General features: G+C 38.0%; 1 protein-coding gene across 24 annotated transcripts in view; it reads right to left on the minus strand.

Moving 5' to 3' along the window:
- The window catches only part of LOC128027392 (uncharacterized), a 222,583-nt gene that overhangs the window by 197,321 nt on the left and 7,575 nt on the right, over positions 1-17,687 (minus strand). For 15 of the 24 annotated variants that reach the window (XM_052614962.1, XM_052614963.1, XM_052614986.1 and 12 more), the window contains exons 1-2: positions 14,506-14,661; positions 12,336-12,674 (exon numbers count right to left, since the gene is read on the minus strand). The exons of 5 other annotated variants lie outside the window; for them this stretch is intronic. In XM_052614962.1, the coding sequence (XP_052470922.1) occupies positions 12,336-12,674; positions 14,506-14,551 (385 nt within the window). In that variant the 5' untranslated portion in view covers positions 14,552-14,661. Of the gene's footprint in view, positions 1-12,335; positions 12,675-12,939; positions 13,037-14,505; positions 14,662-17,687 lie in introns of those variants that run through there. 4 more of the 24 variants (XM_052614980.1, XM_052614968.1, XM_052614974.1 and 1 more) reach the window with 4 other exon arrangements.

Raw genomic sequence — 17,687 nt, forward strand, 5'->3', positions numbered from 1 at the left:
AGTAACAGCAGCCTCTCTCAGCCTCTGCTTCATGTCTGACCTGAATCTCCTGGAGGTCAGGGGAAATTTTACTGGATTTCAGCGATCGGATTGTAACAAATATTTAAATTGTTTTGTTCAAAATAAAAAATAAATGGGTTTGATCATGTAATCCATTGTTAGTTCTGATCTAGAGCAAACCTTCAGTATTGTTCAAAATATTTCAGTAGGACTGGGATACATTTGATCCAGAAATATCAGGATTCAGGGTGCATTTCAGGAACTAAATATTTTACTTGTACATCTAGTGTAAAACGGGCCTCACAGTGACAAACAGAAAAAGAACAGATTTCGGATTACATGGGTTTGTGATCTCAAGGAGACAGGGCTCTGAGCTCGGGGACCGACTGGGTTCTAGTGAGGGGTTAAGTTTGAAGACAGTGGGTTACTGCATTCTGGAGATACAGTATGATCTTAAATGTCTGCGAGCAATCGTCCATTATAGGGTCATGGTCTTGTTTCGCTTTATCACTTATATCTCAGCAGTAAAGCAGGGGCATCACAGCAGGCAAATACCATAGGTTGAAACCCAGGTCTCTTCGGCCCCATCCCAATGCAACAAGCCCAATGGTTCGATTTGTTAGTTATACCCGGTTTCAACATTTGAGAGCACTCTCTCCGTGAGTTGGGCACTGGTGTTCTGATGGGAGTGTACTGAAATCTTGATTGTCCTGAAATTAGTCTGTTCTTCCTGGCACTCAGGACAGAAATAAAGCTTTTCAAAACTTTGAATCATTTTAACAAATTGCTTCACAAAATGATTCAATATTCAAGCGCTCGAAACACTGCATGCTGGTGATGCCTTCTGGTCAGAACAATGTAAATGCGACAGAAACTAGAAACATGCATTAAATTACCTTTTGAAAACCAATTTTATTGAAAGTGTTGTAAGGACAAACAATTAACCCAATGACGGAATCCAATGGTGTCTTATAAAGTTTTAGAAAGCCTATAAAGTCTCTTACTTGCACTTCTGTAAGGCTCACTTAATTTGTTTTGAATGTGACTGATTTTATTGTAGCTCTGTGCTTATTCTGAATGCAGTTTCAAGAGATCATTAAACGTAGACCCAGGATCAAGTGGCCTTTCGCAGGTCTCATGAACACAAACTCACCAGTTCTGAGTTTAGTCAGAGGATGCAGAGAGTGGAATGGAATGGAATGGAAATTATTTTATTTGAAACAGGGACAATGCACAAATAAACATTAAACTTGTTAAACAAGAGAATATGTCTTGGGCCAGGTTATAGCAACAATTGCTAATTTCCACCTGTAGTCCCTGGGCAGGTATGACAAATTAAAAAAAATAACAATTATGAAATTTCACAGAATTATGGATAAAATGAAGTCCAAAGAGATTACAGACAAACAAGTTTGTAAATAACAGAACCAGGGAGGCCATCAACCCATTTACTCTCTATCTCCTCTCTCTCCAACAAACACACTTAAACAGTTCAGTAGCATCTTAAGCACACACCCACACACCAACCCCATAAACACACACACACACACACACAGGTATACTATCTCAAAGATGAGTGCAAACTTGCTTACTTAGCAACCAACTCTTTGTCAGGCATGAGAAAGTGTGAGAATCTGTGCACAAAATATGTTCCGTGGGAAGAGTATTCCACTGCCTCATTGCCACACATGAGAAGGAGGAGCTCCCAAATTGTGTTTTACATTGTGGGATGCTACACTCCCCCCTTGTGACACTTCTAGTTGTTCGCACTGTTTTTTCGGAGCAGAGTGTCACAAACTTTTTCAGAGGGGGAGCAGTAGCACTATATATGATTTTATGTAGCAAAGTCAAGTTTGAGTGTTTTATTAGATTATCAAAGCTAAGTATATCATATTTGATGAGTATTTGACAGTGATGATAATAACGTGTTTTTTTATCATGGATCTTGAGACAGTTTTTATACAAAGATTCTAAAGGTTGTATGACTGTTTTACATGCCTGAGACCAGGATGTAATGCAGTACAAAAAGTGGGGGATGATCATTGCATTTAAATAAGTACTGGATGCTTCAGTGGTGAGGGAGTTTCTTATATATCTAAAATTTACTAAATTAAATTTCAATTTGTTACACAAGTTCTTAACATGACCTTTAAAACTAAGTGTGGAATCTAGAGTTACCCCCAAATATTTAAATTTATCTACATGCTTTATAAGTTGGCCGTTTACTGAAATTTCCGGATAAGTTTTAAGTATAAACCGGTTTGTAAAAGACATAGTTACAGTTTTTTCCACATTTAATGTAAGACATGAGTCATGTAACCAGTGGCTAACCTTGCTCATGACACTTGATAATTTTTTGGCTACGTCTGTTGCACTTCTCCCATGGGTATATAATACTGTATCATCAGCGTACATAACAATATTTATCCCCTTGCAGACTGAAGGCAGGTCATTAATATATAAGCAAAACAACAGTGGCCCTAGAATTGACCCCTGTGGTACTCCCATAGTAGAGACAAGAGACGTAGACAATGTGTCATTTATTTGCACACATTGCTTTCGATTTGTCAAGTATGATTTTATCCAATTTTGGACGTTAGTGGAAATGTTGTATTTGGCCAATTTGTGTGTCAGTACCTCATGGTTAACTGTATCAAAGGCTTTGCGTAAATCTAAGAAGACAGCTCCCACCACTCCTCCTTGATCTAAGCTAGTTTTAATCTCCTCAAGGAAGTAGCAACATGCAGTTTCAGTGGAATGTTTTTTTCTGAAACCAAACTGCATAGGATGGAAAAAGGACTTAGAGTCTAGATGTGCTATAAGTTGTTCTGCCACAACCTTTTCGATTACCTTTGATGCAGCTGGGAGAATACTGATGGGTCGATAATTAGAGACCACTTGAGTATCCCCAGATTTATGAACAGGGGTGACAATGGCAGGATTAAATACACTGGGAAAAATATTTTCGTTAAATGACTTGTTTATAATCATCACTAGAGGTATCATAATAGATGTCTTGTGTTGTTTGAGAAAAGCTGTATCACAACCATATATATCTTTAGCTTTACTATTAGATAGAAGTGAGATTACATTTTCAACTTTCTCTGTGTTGATTAGGGAAGATTTAAAAGCAGAATCATTACAGGTTAAAGCTTGTGTAAGTTGAATTTTTGGTGAACTTAGACTCATTTCTCGTACCGAATTTATAAAATAATCATTAAAACATTCCGCAATAATCTTATCATCATCCTGGATAGAGCCATCCACCATGAGTTTTAAATGTTTATTTGCTGATTTTTCCCTTCCAAGTAATTTGTCAATGCTCTTCCATAACTTTTTAGAGTTTCCTTTAGCTTCACTAATAACATTGAGGAAAAAATTTGCTCTAGCCTTTCTAAGTTGTTGTGTGACTTTATTTCGTAAACTTTTAAAAATTAGATGATCAGTATTTAATTTTGATTTTAAAAACTTTTTCAGAGAAGCATCCCGTTTTTTCATTAACTCCCAGAGATTTATGTTAAACCAGGGTAGATTATATTTTTTATTTGTTTTCTTGCCCCTTTTCCTGGTGTACTTTAATATAATGCCTTTAATGGTTGACATGAAATCAGCACAGGCTGGCTCACAGGGCAGACTACCAATGGTGTCATGCCAGTTTATTTGCTTTATTTCATTTTCAATGAGGGCCATGTCCTTTGAAGCAATAAAAGGCATGGATTTCCCATTCATTGAGTTCTGATTTTTAAAACGTGTTTTTGATAATTTTCTAGAGACCAGAGTAAGATTATGATCTGATAACCCAGTGATGAGGTTATAAATCTTTCTAATTCTGTCTGGTTTATTTGTGAAAATTAAGTCTAAAAGCGTTTGGGAAGATTTTGTTATTCTTGTGGGCTTATGTATCATCTGTGTCATCTGAAAAGTTTTGGCAATATCTTTAAGCTTTTTCCTACGTGTTTTATCTTGCCAGTTTAAGTTAAAATCACCCAAAAGAATAACTTCCATCTTCCCATATTGTTTAAGTATAACATTTAGGCAATCATAAAATTCATTTGTGGCAGTTGGAGGACGGTAGACTGCAAAGACAGCAAAATACATTTCGGGGGATAGCGTAAGTTTTACTCCCACGCATTCCAAATTGTTTTCCGGAAAGACTATTTGCTGACTTTGAATGCTATCTTTCACATAGATCAAGACTCCACCCCCTTTGCCTTTCCTTCTGTCCCGTCTATAAACATTATACCCTGGAATATTAAAAACAGATAAAGGGGTTGTTGGGGTTAACCAAGTCTCTGTAAGGCATAAGTAATCGATGTTTGAGTCCGTCAGTAGATGTTCAAGTTGTTCGGTTTTTGAGATAATACTACGTACATTCAGATGTCCACCAAAAATGCCTTTTGGCTTCGTTTTTGCGTCCCACAACACACTCGCATGATTTACAGTCTGGAACAATTTCATCTGCTGCTGTTTAAGGTACGATGTAGTAGAGCTGTAGTCAAGTCCAGCTTTGTCGAGTCCAAGTCAAGTCCAAGTCCAGGACTAGTCGAGACCGAGTCAAGACCGAGTCCAAAGAGGTTAGAGTCCAAGTCAAGTCCAAGTCCAAAAGTTTCGAGTCCAAGTCCAAGACCGAGTCCAAATGAGAGAAAAAAGGGTCCACTTCAAGACCACATACTTAACTACTGATAATGTTTGTGATGCGAGAGACAGCATATCTCATATTCTAAGAAAATACATTTACATTATTATTTATAATGATCAAAAAGCATGTGCAAAGTAAAAACTCTGTAGGACAGGGGTCTCCAAACTACATCCTGGAGGGCCAATGTCCTGAAAAGTTTAGCTCCAACTGGCCTTAAAACACCTGGAAGATTAGTGTGTCTAGTAAGAGCTTGATTAGGTTCAAGTGTGTATAATTAGGGTTAAAGCTAACAGGGGCGTTAAACAAGATCCTGGGCCCTATGCATAGGCAGTCCTTATGGGCCCCCATGGCCCCCACCCATGAAAATATCCAGGTAAAAAATATATATTTCAGATTCATATTTTTCAAGGGCCCTCTCTTCCTTTGGGGCCTTGCTAATGAGTACTGGTTTTACCCCCAGTCCAACCCTGGGAGCTAAACTTGGATAAACAAACAAAGTTTGGAACTGTAAGGTCAAATAATTTTTATGTACTTTATTTTTTGTTGACATTATATCTGTGGTCAAAAATGTATATGACTATGCCTAATTGGCACAGAGCACAGACACACGCAAAGCTCGGGATATGACAAATGCGCGCAGCAAAGCTAGAATGGATACGTTTGGCTCTACTGGGCATGCGCACATAAATACAGCGAAATTTTTGTCATACTGTGCTAGTGCTTGCATAGACTAGTCGATCACTGTCGGAAACAATCGACTACTCCAGCATGCATTAACCATAATGCATACAAAGTGTTTGCAAGTACGACGTGAATTTTAGAATTACAATATTGCGTGGAGCTGTTACTATATGACCTTATCTATGTTGCATGTAAAAATAAAATATGTAATGTAATAATTAGGGTTGTGCCTGAAGCCGAATACTTTATTCGGAATGGCACGGATAATGGCTTAAAAAACGAATAACGCTCAAGGAATAATTCTGCCTGAATACTCGGCTGAAGCTGACACAGTCTGGTGTTTGCTAGATAACAGGTGAGCCAGGGCATCAGCGCCAGAAGTGAATGAATGTAAACTTTATGAGTGGAAAGAGCGCAAATCAAACACGCTGTTGTCGCCTCTCTGTGCATCTCTCAGAAATCAGAGCGTTGCAAGAGTAATTTTACCTATAATAATACATCATAGCTACACGTTATATTATTTGTATATATTTAAAAGGCAAATATTGAAAGCTTAGGCTACCATGATACGAATGAATGGAATAAGCACAGCGCGCTCACTAATCAAACAGCCGCGCTGCGCGTCTCAGTCTCTCAAAAACCAAATCAGTTCTCTCTCAAGAGCAGGCTAATAGGCCTAATCAGTTTCGATACGGATACAGTGTCTACTTGTCCTACATGTTTGCATATTTACCTTTTGCTGGTTTGCGCGGAACACACACATCTGTTTAGTAAAGTTCATTAACATTAAGACTCGCTCAAAGTGTTCTGCGTAATGAGAATGTGTGCATTTAATGGATTCAGTCGTGTTCAAATGATCACTAAACGTTTGTCATGACATCTCTCTGCTTGCATGATAAATATTATTTTATAAATTAATAATTATTTCAGTTTAACACGACATACTTGTTCAGTGATAACTACGAAAAAATGTATAAAAAGTCATAACAGTCTTATCAAGTAACTGTATGATGTTGTATCCGAATGCAGATAGGAAAAATTTTGTGATTGTTACAGATACAAATACTGGCTGTTACATGAAAATGTAAATATGTAATGTCATAATTATAAAGTTTTTAAAATTTACATATGTAATTGTTGCATAAGGCTATACATTAATACGCGTTTATTGATAAAAAAAAAAAAAAGGCTATCTAGGTGTAGACGTAAATAAAACACAATCTAACAGGTAGAAATTAAATTAGAAACATCTAAACTTTTCAGGTCGCAGTAAGTGCACCACTGGTCATGCACATCCCTTTCCCGGAACAATACTGAAAGCTAAGGCAAGATGGAGAAACAGATGATCATAGCTGTACAAGGATAGCCATTTTGTAAATGAATCTATTAGCAGAGCTACTGCAAGTGATTTTAAGTGCTGGAATTCCATTTATTATTTGCTGAAACTTCTGCGTCATCATGGAGAGCGGGTCATGGTTGCCCAGCAACAGCAGACGCCACTGGAGCGCGAGCGCAGATTACAGAGTGCTTTGGAAATAAGGAGAGCGGCGCGCCTAGCGTTTTCCACACGTTTTCAGTCGCGACATCATGCAAATGTGGTTTTGTTTTGAAGGAGAAATTTTTTATTTTATTTTTTTGCTGGACTCGGTCGAGACCAACTAGAAGACTTGGCGAGTCCAATGGCCAAGTCCGAGACAAGTCCGAGTGCAAATTCAACGAGTCCGAGACAAGTCCGAGACGACAGAAAAATGTCTCGAGTCCGGACTCGAGTCCAAGACCGGACTCGAGTACTACAGCCCTACGATGTAGTTTGTGTGGTGAGTATTGGAGATCTGTGCAGGAACGATGTTATCGGCATTTGGCCAACATTGCTAAAAGGCTTGATGTTGTTTATTGGAGGATTACCTCGAGTTCCCACGCCAGTAGAAGCAGCACACTTCGCAGATCTAGAGATGTCAGGATCAGCTGATTGGCAAATGTCCAAAGACCTCGGTCCGGGATTTGTGTGGACATCCCCGCACAAAAGAAGAAATGCGCAAAGCACGATGGCTGGGCCTCGCTTTGTTGACACAAATGTTGTAGAGTGTCCATGCAGCTCACTTTGCACACGCCTCGCTCGACCATCATCCAGAACACTTGAGTATAGGATATACTGGCTCCATGAATCCACCGGCAGGCCGACAGCGAGTTTTCCAGGCGAGTCCATAAGCGCACGTTCAGAGGTAGAACACCAGCTCCACCGCATTTGTGTGCTCATCAGAAAAAGCAGGTGCAACAGCAAGGTAACATGGCGTAAGCATGTATTGATTTTAACAAAGTTTTTATATCGCCGAAGAGCCCAAGTTTCATGTCGTATTTTATGGTAACCTGGCGGTCTCCCAGTATGGTTTAGGGGAGGTAAGACAGTACCTGCCACTCTGCTGCTACCTGCCGCCACTTTGAGTGAACTAATATCGGCTGTCACATGCTCGCTGATTCAAAAAGTGTAGTTTTCTCAGTCGTGCAGCTGCAACTTGCTAAGTCAGTGATAGACAGATATCAAAATGTCACACATGATGTGCTTCACACTCCATTCACTGGGCCTTCAGTTTGACCTGACCAGTAATACCAGACTCCACTTAATCTACTAGTCACAATGATTTCAGAAGAGTCTAGAATAAATCCAATGTAACCTGTTATTTGTCAGGTAAAAATCTATTATGTCAATTACATTATTAAACAATAAAAATCTAACTTAATTCAGTTCCAATAAAGACAAATAAATGCTCACAAAGTTGTATTTGTAAGACACCAACTGCTCACAAAGTTACTCTTTCTTTGAGAACTTTTCTCCAGATTAGTGACTTTATTGTTTTGCTGCATGGCATCTATTTTGTGAGAGATCCTGAATTCTGGCTTCATGAGGAGATGAAAGCGGCCTTACAGTGTGTCTGGCACATATGCGGGTTTGCGATTCATTTGAGTCAGTTCGGGAGGTTGGAGCGGGATCGCGAATCATTTGAGTCAGATTGGGGATCGCAAATCATTTGAATCAGTTCGGGAGTTCGTAGCGGGTTCGCAAATCATTTGAGTCATTTCGGGAGTTCAAAGCGGGTTCGCGCATCATTTGAGTCAGATTGGGGATCGCGAATCATTTGAATCAGTTCGGGATTTCTTAGCGGGTTCGCGAATCATTTGAGTCATTTCGGGAGTTCAAAGCGGGTTCGCGAATCATTTGAGTCAGATTGGGGATCGCGAATCATTTGAATCAGTTCGGGAGTTCGTAGCGGGTTCGCAAATCATTTGAGTCATTTCGGGAGTTCAAAGCGAGTTCGTGAATCATTTGAGTCAGTTTGGGGATCGCGAATCATTTGAATCAGTTCGGGAGTTCGTAGCGGGTTCGCGAATCATTTGAGTAATTTCGGGAGTTCAAAGCGGGTCCGCGAATCATTTGAGTCAGATTGGGGATCGCGAATCATTTGAATCAGTTCGGGAGTTCGTAGCGGGTTCGTGAATCATTTGAGTCATTTCGGGAGTTCAAAGCGGGTTCGCGAATCATTTGAGTCAGATTGGGGATCGCGAATCATTTGAATCAGTTCGGGAGTTCGTAGCGGGTTCGCAAATCATTTGAGTCATTTCGGGAGTTCAAAGCGAGTTTGCGAATCATTTGAGTCAGTTTGGGGATCGCGAATCATTTGAATCAGTTCGGGAGTTCGTAGCGGGTTCGCGAATCATTTGAGTAATTTCGGGAGTTCAAAGCGGGTCCGCGAATCATTTGAGTCAGATTGGGGATCGCGAATCATTTGAATCAGTTCGGGAGTTCGTAGCGGGTTCGGGAATCATTTGAGTCATTTCGGGAGTTCAAAGCGGGTCCGCGAATCATTTGAGTCAGTTTGGGGATCGCGAATCATTTGAATCAGTTCGGGAGTTCGTAGCTGGTTCGCGAATCATTTGAGTCATTTCGGGAGTTCAAAGCGGTCTCGCGAATCAATTGAATCAGTTCAGGAATTCGTAGCGGGTTCGCGAATCATTTGAGTCATTTCGGGAGTTTAAAGCGGGTTCGCGAATCATTTGAGTCATTTCGGGAGTTCAAAGCGGGTTCGCGAATCATTTGACTCAGTTTGGGGTTCACAAATCATAGCTGTATATGGATAGCCATTTTTAACTAATTTAGTAGCTAGTTCTAATTACGTTTTCCAAGCGTGTTTAGGTGTGATATGTGAACTCGTATTTTTGTCTTTAATGATGTGCCTTTTAACATTATCAAGTATATTCAAAAACTAAACAAATCGTGCCTAAAAAGTGCACGCATCTAGGCTAATGTAAAGTTACATGATGAAGTCATACTAGTGCGCGTGTGCATTTTGAGTGCGTTCTTTCACTGCATTATTCGGTGTATTCAAATGCATTTATGAATACATGTGAATGATCACAAAATTCAAGATATGGGGGTTAGAAAATGTATATATTTATATCATTTTATGTAGTTAATCAGTATCACACAAAGAGTTTTTCTCCAAAAATCTGGGTTCTTTTTTGTCATTATAGAACCTTTTTGAGTAAAGAACCCTATGGTTCTATATAGAACCCCAATTAACCCTTTTTTTCTAAGAGTGTACTATTGAAAAAATATAAGATCCAGAATCAGGGATCATTAAATATACAGTTATTCCTTGAGGATTTACAGTTTGTGTGTATGTATATATAAATGCAATTAACATATCATATAATACCATTAAAGATCAAGCATCTGTATAATGTGTTATGTCATTGGTAATGTCATATTTAAATGTATCAGATATGTGCCTCTCTTCTATAAACGTGCAAGAAATCAGAGAGAGATACGAGCAGAGGAACAGGAGTTATATTCATTTATTTTTATTTAAATGTATTTGTTTTTTAAAAAGTCATTTGATTTCTGACTGGATTTATTGTTTTTATATGTTGCACATGCACACACACACACACACACACACACGCATGTGAAGGCCGCTATAGGGCGAGTAATGTGGAGCCTTGATATGCCATGTAAAGTGAAGGCCTGATGGAATGCAATTACGTTGAGAGGCGATGTACATTTCTATAAACTATGTGATGTAAAAGCCTTGTGTGTAGATGACCACAATAGGCCATTGTATGTGAAAAATCATGCTAAAATGGACATGAGGAGCATGTGAGCAGTAATCGCCACCATTAGTTTGCTAGGAGTATTATACTGTACCTTGAGCATTACGTGAAATAGTTTAAATAAAATAAAATTTAAATTTAAATTAAATTTAAATCAAATTAAAAATAAAAATTAATTTAATAGTTAATAGAAATAGTTTAGAGTCTGATCTTGACAGACATCCGATGAGGACGATCACGTACATAGCAGCTTGATGGCAGATTGCAGGAATTCTAAACCGCCGCATTGAGTAAGAGAGGTCATTAGTTTAGGTGAATTGATAGAGGTAGAATTAGGGTTCTAGCAGTCACTTAAGAGCATATACACAGATTCATATTTCTTTAGGCTGGACTCCTGTGCACACTTGATAAAACTCCATCTAACTGCCAGAACCCGCAGAGGAAACCTACACCCCCCACCCCAAAAAAAAAGAAATAGAAAATGAGCCAGATCAGCATCACCATATAAAGAAGAGATACTCAATGTTAAGTGAAGTCACCGATAGGCTGCAACATGTGAACTTCATAGACAGTAAATGAAAAAAACGTACCTGATGACTACCATAGCAGAGTTATGCAAAGTGACACAACAGTCCATGTAATGTGAAGGCAGCAACCAAAGTCAATAGGTATGAGGAAATGGATTGAACCAACGCCAGTAGATGCAAAAAATAAACAAGCCTTGATTATAACCTAAAGTCCGCATTAAATGAAAAATGACTTTACGAGCACACTTTCTAGTATTGATGTAAACCATCTGCAAGTTGATCCACTGAAAAAGAAAAATAATCGTCTTTGTAATCCTTAATCAAAATCTGTACAAAACAAATGTACAAAAAAAAAAACCTTCATAACTAACACTGTAGTCAATTTGGTTTAATTAATTCATCACAGGTCTGTAATTCTGCATCTAAATGAGTTTAATTAGTGATTTCATGAGTAGATGTTTAGACATAAATAATGTCCAGAAAGTCTAGAAATACATCAACATACTCTACAAGAAATAAACACAACACATGTAAAGATCATTGTCTATCATGAAAGCTTCTTCTGTCTCCTGGTTTTATTCAGCAGGTGAAAGCTGGACTGATTCTGAAGTCATTTCTCACAGATGTGAAGATCTGCTGCTGCTCTCATGAATCTTCTGCTGTGTGTTCATGTCTCTCTCTAAATCTTCTCATTCTCACTTTCTCATCTTCCTCTTTCTTTCCTAAAAGCATCACATCATTATTATTTCCACACTCTTAATATGTGCATGTCAAATCTATAATGATGATGATAAATGTCTCTCACCTGACGTGTGTCTCATGTAGATGTGAAAAGCTCCTAACAGACCGAACAGAACCATCAGCTGGAGACACCAGACCAGAACAAACACCACAGACTCTGAACACACTGAACAACAACAGTGAGACACAAAACAAACCCATCCTTCATGTTTCCAGTAGTTTGTTTTTTAAAATTGTATGTTTAGCTCTATGTATTAGAATCTCACCAGTTGGACAGACTAGTCTAATGGTCTTCTGTGCGTGACTGACGTGGTTCTTCACGCTGCAGCTGATGTCTCCATCAGTTCTCTCATCCAGATCAATGCTGCTGTTTCCATCCATCAGTGGACCTCCATTCAGAGTCCAGTTGTAGAGGAGCTGATCCCCCTCAGAGGAGCAGGACACCCTGATCACCCCACTGGTGGAGCAGATGATTGACACTTCCACTGAGCCAATAGGAGCTGGAGGGAGGGACACATGACAGTCACATGACAAACACAGGAATAAGAACCTTCCCAGAGATTCAACTGATTCATCTGCATGAGAGTGAGATCTTTGGAGAACATGAGACTGGAATGAGTCTGATGAGAGAGTTTCTGTACCTTCAACAATCACTTGAAGATCTCTAGATGTTTCTGTGCCATCTGCGTCAGTGAGTGATAATCTGTAATTCCCAGAATCTGATCTGATCACACGCTTTATTATCAAAAACCCATTAATGACCGTCACTTCAGGTCTGTTTTTATAAAGATCACATTCACTCATCCTCATCCTGCCATTCTTTACTCTACAAACTCGATCATCTTGTGTGTTGTCGTTTATCCTCTTTATTAATTTCAGGTAATATTTTCTAGTGTCTTGCACCATCGGCAGATTGAGTTTCTCTCCAAGAGCTGCGTAACAGGGATCAGATTGACCAAACCAGCAGACATTATCCAGACCTGAAGAACAGCACACACACACAGACACACAGACACACGCTCATCATGAATTAAAATAAACTTATATTTTATTCCCAATAGAATATAGATAACACATCAAATGGTGAAAGTGAGACATTTTAAAATGCCATGCCAAATATTGGCTCATGTTGGATTTCATGAGAGCTACACATTCCAAAAAAGTTGGGACAGGTAGCAATAATAAGAGGCCGGAAAAGTTAAATGAACAGATAAGCAACAGATGGAGGACCAATTTGCAACTTACGTCAGTTGGCAACATGATTGGGTATAAGAAGAGCCTCTCAGAGTGATAGTGTCTCTCAGAAGTCAAGATGTGCAGAGGATCACCAATTCCCCCAATGCTGCGGCGAAAAATAGTGGAGCAAAAGGAGTTTCTCAGAGAAAAATTGCAAAGAGTTTGAAGTAATCATCATCTACTGTACATAATATCATCCAAAGATTCAGAGAATCTGGAACAATCTCTCTGTGTGAGGGTCAAGGCTGGAAAAACATTACTGGATGCCGGTGATCTTCGGCTCTTAGACGGCACTGCATCACATACAGGAAAGATACTGTAATGGAAATCACAACATGGGCTCAGGAATACTTCCAGAAAACATTGTCGGTGAACACAATCCTCCGTGCCATTCGCCGTTAGCAGCTTAAACTCTATAGGTCAAAAAAGAAGCCATATCTAAACATGATCCAGAAGCGCAGGTGTTTTCTCTGGGCCAAGGCTCATTTAAAATGGACTGTAGCAAAGTGTAAAACTGTTCTGTGGTCAGACGAATCAAAATTTGAAGTTCTTTTTGGAAAACCATGTCATACAGACTAAAGAGGACAAGGACAACCCAAGTTGTTATCAGCGCTCAGTTCAGAAGCCTGCATCTCTGATGGTATGGGGTTGCATGAGTGTGTGTGGCATGGGCAGCTTACACATCTGGAAAGATCAGCACCATCAATGCTGAAAGATATATCCAAGTTCTAGAACAACATATGCTCCCATCCAGACGTCGTCTCTTTCAGGGAAGAACTTTCATTTTCCAACATGACAATCCCAGACCACATACTGCATCCATTACAACATCATGTCTGCGTAGAAGAAGGATCCGATACTGAAATGACCAGCCTGCAGTCCAGATCTTTCACCCATAGAAAACATTTGGAGCATCATAAAGAGGAAGATGCGACAAAGAAGACCTAAGACAGTTGAGCAACTAGAAGCCTGTATTAGACAAGAATGGGACAACATTCCTATTCCTAAACTTGAGCAACTTGTCTCCTCAGTCTCCAGACGTTTGCAGACTGTTATAAAAAAGAAGAGGGGATGCCACACAGTGGTAAACATGGCCTCGTCCCAACTTTTTGGAGATCTGCGGATGCCATGAAATTTTAAATCAACTTATTTTTCCCTTAAAATTATATATTTTCTCAGTTTAAACATGTTATATGTTATCTATGTTGTATTCTGAATACAATATTGAAATTTGAAGCTTCCACATCATTGCATTTTATTTTTATTTTTATTTTGTATTTGTACTTTTGTATTTGCTAAAAGCTAATGTTGCTATTTTAATGAGTACATCAGCATATGAATGAGTGTAATGATACAGACATGAATTACTGATAAAGAACTGAACATGGGGATAAAAAAGGGAAGAACAGAGTGAAAGTTAGACGGAGCTGTAAGAGCAGAAGAGCAGCAGAGGGATTTCTGTGAAAGTTTATACAGTTGATGAATTCAGACTCCTGTCTTTAAACTGTTTTATTTTTATTTATAATATTAGTATGTATTTGATAGATCTATGAGTCTGATGTGAAAGTGACTCACATGCAGCAGTTTGCAGCAGCAGCATCAGTCCAAAGATCAGCATCATTTCTCTGAAGTCCAGTTTCCAGAAGAGAAGAGCTCAATCCCAGCAGAAGAGTGTTAGATCGAGTCTCACACAGCGTCTTCACTGACAGACAGACAGCAGCTCTACTGACACACCAGGAAACTACACCGCTTTAACAAAGAAAGAAGAAAGTGGAAGCTTTTCAGAAAGGGTTCCTTCTTAAATACACACAAAAAAAAGACTGAAACTAGGAAAAATATATGACAAGCAGAATCACTACTCAGTTCCAAAATTTTCCCAAAGAGTGCACAGAGCTACTTTCTGATTGACAGAGATTCAGATCCACACCTGAGTGTAAGTGGCAATAAACTGTAAAATCAGTGAAACCCAGTGAAAAGCATGTCAAGATCATATTCATCTTAATAACTTAATAACACTGTCTCTATTCATATTTGTGAAACAATAGTTTATCAAGAATTGAGAAGAACTAAAAAAACTGAAGCAGAAGACTGAATTCACAAAACTACACCACTTTAATAAAAAAAAGAAGAAAGAGGAAGCTTTTCAGAGAGGGTCAATAGTTTCTTCTTTAGTTTTTGCACGAGGAATGGGAATCACACAGTATTGTGAAAGAATGGTGGAGAGCATGCAAAGACACATGAAAGCTGTTATCGGAAATCAGGGTTATTAGAACAAATATTGATTTCTTAAAAATTACTTAGTTAAATAATTAGTATTGTATTTAGAAATTAATATAAACCTCTCTACCTCTTTCTCTCTCTCTTTATATATATATATATATATATATATATATAAAATGTCACAGTTATGGACTTCTGTTCTTTCTGAGTTTCCTTATTTGGTCATGTTCCTTTTCTTGTTTAATTAATTAATTAGCCCCACACCTCTTTCTGTTTCCCACTGATTAAATTCCCAGTGTTTAAAAGTCTGTGCTCTCCATTATTCCTTTTGTCCACTATTGATGTTCATTTATTTGGATTTTCTGTTTGGATGTGCCCTTTTCCTCACGTGAATCATTAAAATAACCATTTAGCGATCTCCTTCATCATGTGCTTGTATTAAACTGCAGCACGTATTACAATATATATGTCATAATCCATATTGTTTCTAATCAAACATAAGGTCTACTCTCCCAAAAAATAAAATTCCTTCTATTGTTGCACTGAAGATTCTTCTTAGATTTTGTAGAATAGGAGAATTTTGTAGATATTTTGTAGATTGTTCTTTAATGTTTCAGCACCATGCTCAAGTTAGTCTTTTCAGTTTTTGAGTGTAGACTTTTTATGTTTCTCTCTCGATTTCTCTATGTGCTTATCCTGTCATTCACCGCTGGTGTGCCCAGGTTGGCCGCCAGAAGACACTGTGTTTGTTTAAGTGCATGGCTTGTGTTGTGTTTGTTTGGCTCCATGTGCTCTCTCCTGTATATTGTCTGACACGACCCACATTGTTACCTCATTGTTTCAGTTATTCCACCTGTGTCTCCCTCATTACCTGCCGTACTAAAGTCTCCTTGTGTCTGCAGTCCAGTGCTTTTTTCTGTGTTTGTCATATGTGGACTAATGTGTCTGTGTGCTCCTTGTTTAAGCCGGCTTTACCTGTTTCTGTTCTGGCCTTCCTGCTGGGTTTCCCCCCTTGGGTGGGGTAGCTTTTGTTAGTTTTTTTATTTTTATTAATAATAAAGAGCCTTTTTCACTGTATCTTTGAGTCCTCGCCTCATCTCTCCACACGGACCGTGACAGATCCATAGAGTATTGTGAAACAGTTTTTGCTAAAGGCCGTTTCTCCCTGATATGAATTTCAAATGCTGGCACTAAACCACATAAACAACTTGTACATGTCATTGACGTTTAATACAGACTTTCAATAGGCACAATTCAATTCAAACTGTTGCAACACATTTTCTACATAATATTTAGAACTTTTTATATTCATATTTACATCATAATTTGTATACAGTATAATCCTCTAAACCTACCATCATAGTAAAAATTCAAAAGACCATGTAGTATAACTGATCTTCTTCAAAAGCTGTATTATTTTTTCACTGTACACCTACCACCACACAATTCTGCATGCACGTACATTTTTAACTAAATGTAGTTTTTAAGCGTTCTAAATTATTACTACTCGAGAAACTTCATCATATACCACATTTACCTTGTTATATCAGTGTAATATCCATGCCACTATACAAATGTGTATTCTGATAAATCATAAACAAGCACACATATACATGATCATATTAAGTTAGAAAGAGACTTCTCTATTTTAAAGTATATGAAAATAAATAAATAAAATATATAATTATGACAGCGTTACTTAAGCAAAACATACATTTTAAACAAGTATTCACCATTTAAGTTTATCAAACTTATAAAACACATAGTAACATGTTATAATTCAATGCAAATAATTTATCATCGACTTTAATCATGTATTCAACATTTACTTATGTTTGAGATTATAAAACACATTTTAAACAAAAACTACTCATAAACGCTGCTTTCTCAAAATCACAGACATGTAAATTCATGCTGCTCACATATTTTTGTAGTCCCGTTATATATAGTACTATTTACTATTTTCTGACGATAAATATAAAAAAAATTAAGTTGAATTATAAACAAAATCACACACACATACAAAATGTTGCCAAAGTCTTTCTCTATGTTTAAAAATAAACATTTATTTTTGCTTTAAATTTATTCAAAGGAGCTTGTTTGTTTGTCACAGCACAGACACGGCTGTGTAGTTTAGATGAAGTTAATGTATCTTTAAGAGAAAGATTTTCTGAGAAAGACCCTCGATTGTATTCAGTCATTAAAGATTGTTCAGGCAAAAGCCTCTGCATTCAAGAGTTGTAATTCGACAAATGTGCCCTTCACTGCCATTAGCCTAGATTTGCTTAATTAAAAAGTGTGTGTAAACACAAATAGTGTTCACATATGAAGCCAATCTAGCTGTAAAATTTTAATTATTTGACTTTTGCTATGGTTGTAAACCTCACACATATCTATGCTATAAGATCGTTTTACAGTAATGTAATGAAAGTAAACTTTGCTTTAAGTTTCTGTATTTTACTGTATCTGCATCCTTCTATTTATATCGTATACTGTAAGAGTCATTGACTAGCAAAAGGATTCCTATTTCCCCAAAA

Source organism: Carassius gibelio, chromosome A14, assembly GCF_023724105.1.
Source record: "Carassius gibelio isolate Cgi1373 ecotype wild population from Czech Republic chromosome A14, carGib1.2-hapl.c, whole genome shotgun sequence".
NCBI lineage: Eukaryota > Metazoa > Chordata > Actinopteri > Cypriniformes > Cyprinidae > Carassius > Carassius gibelio.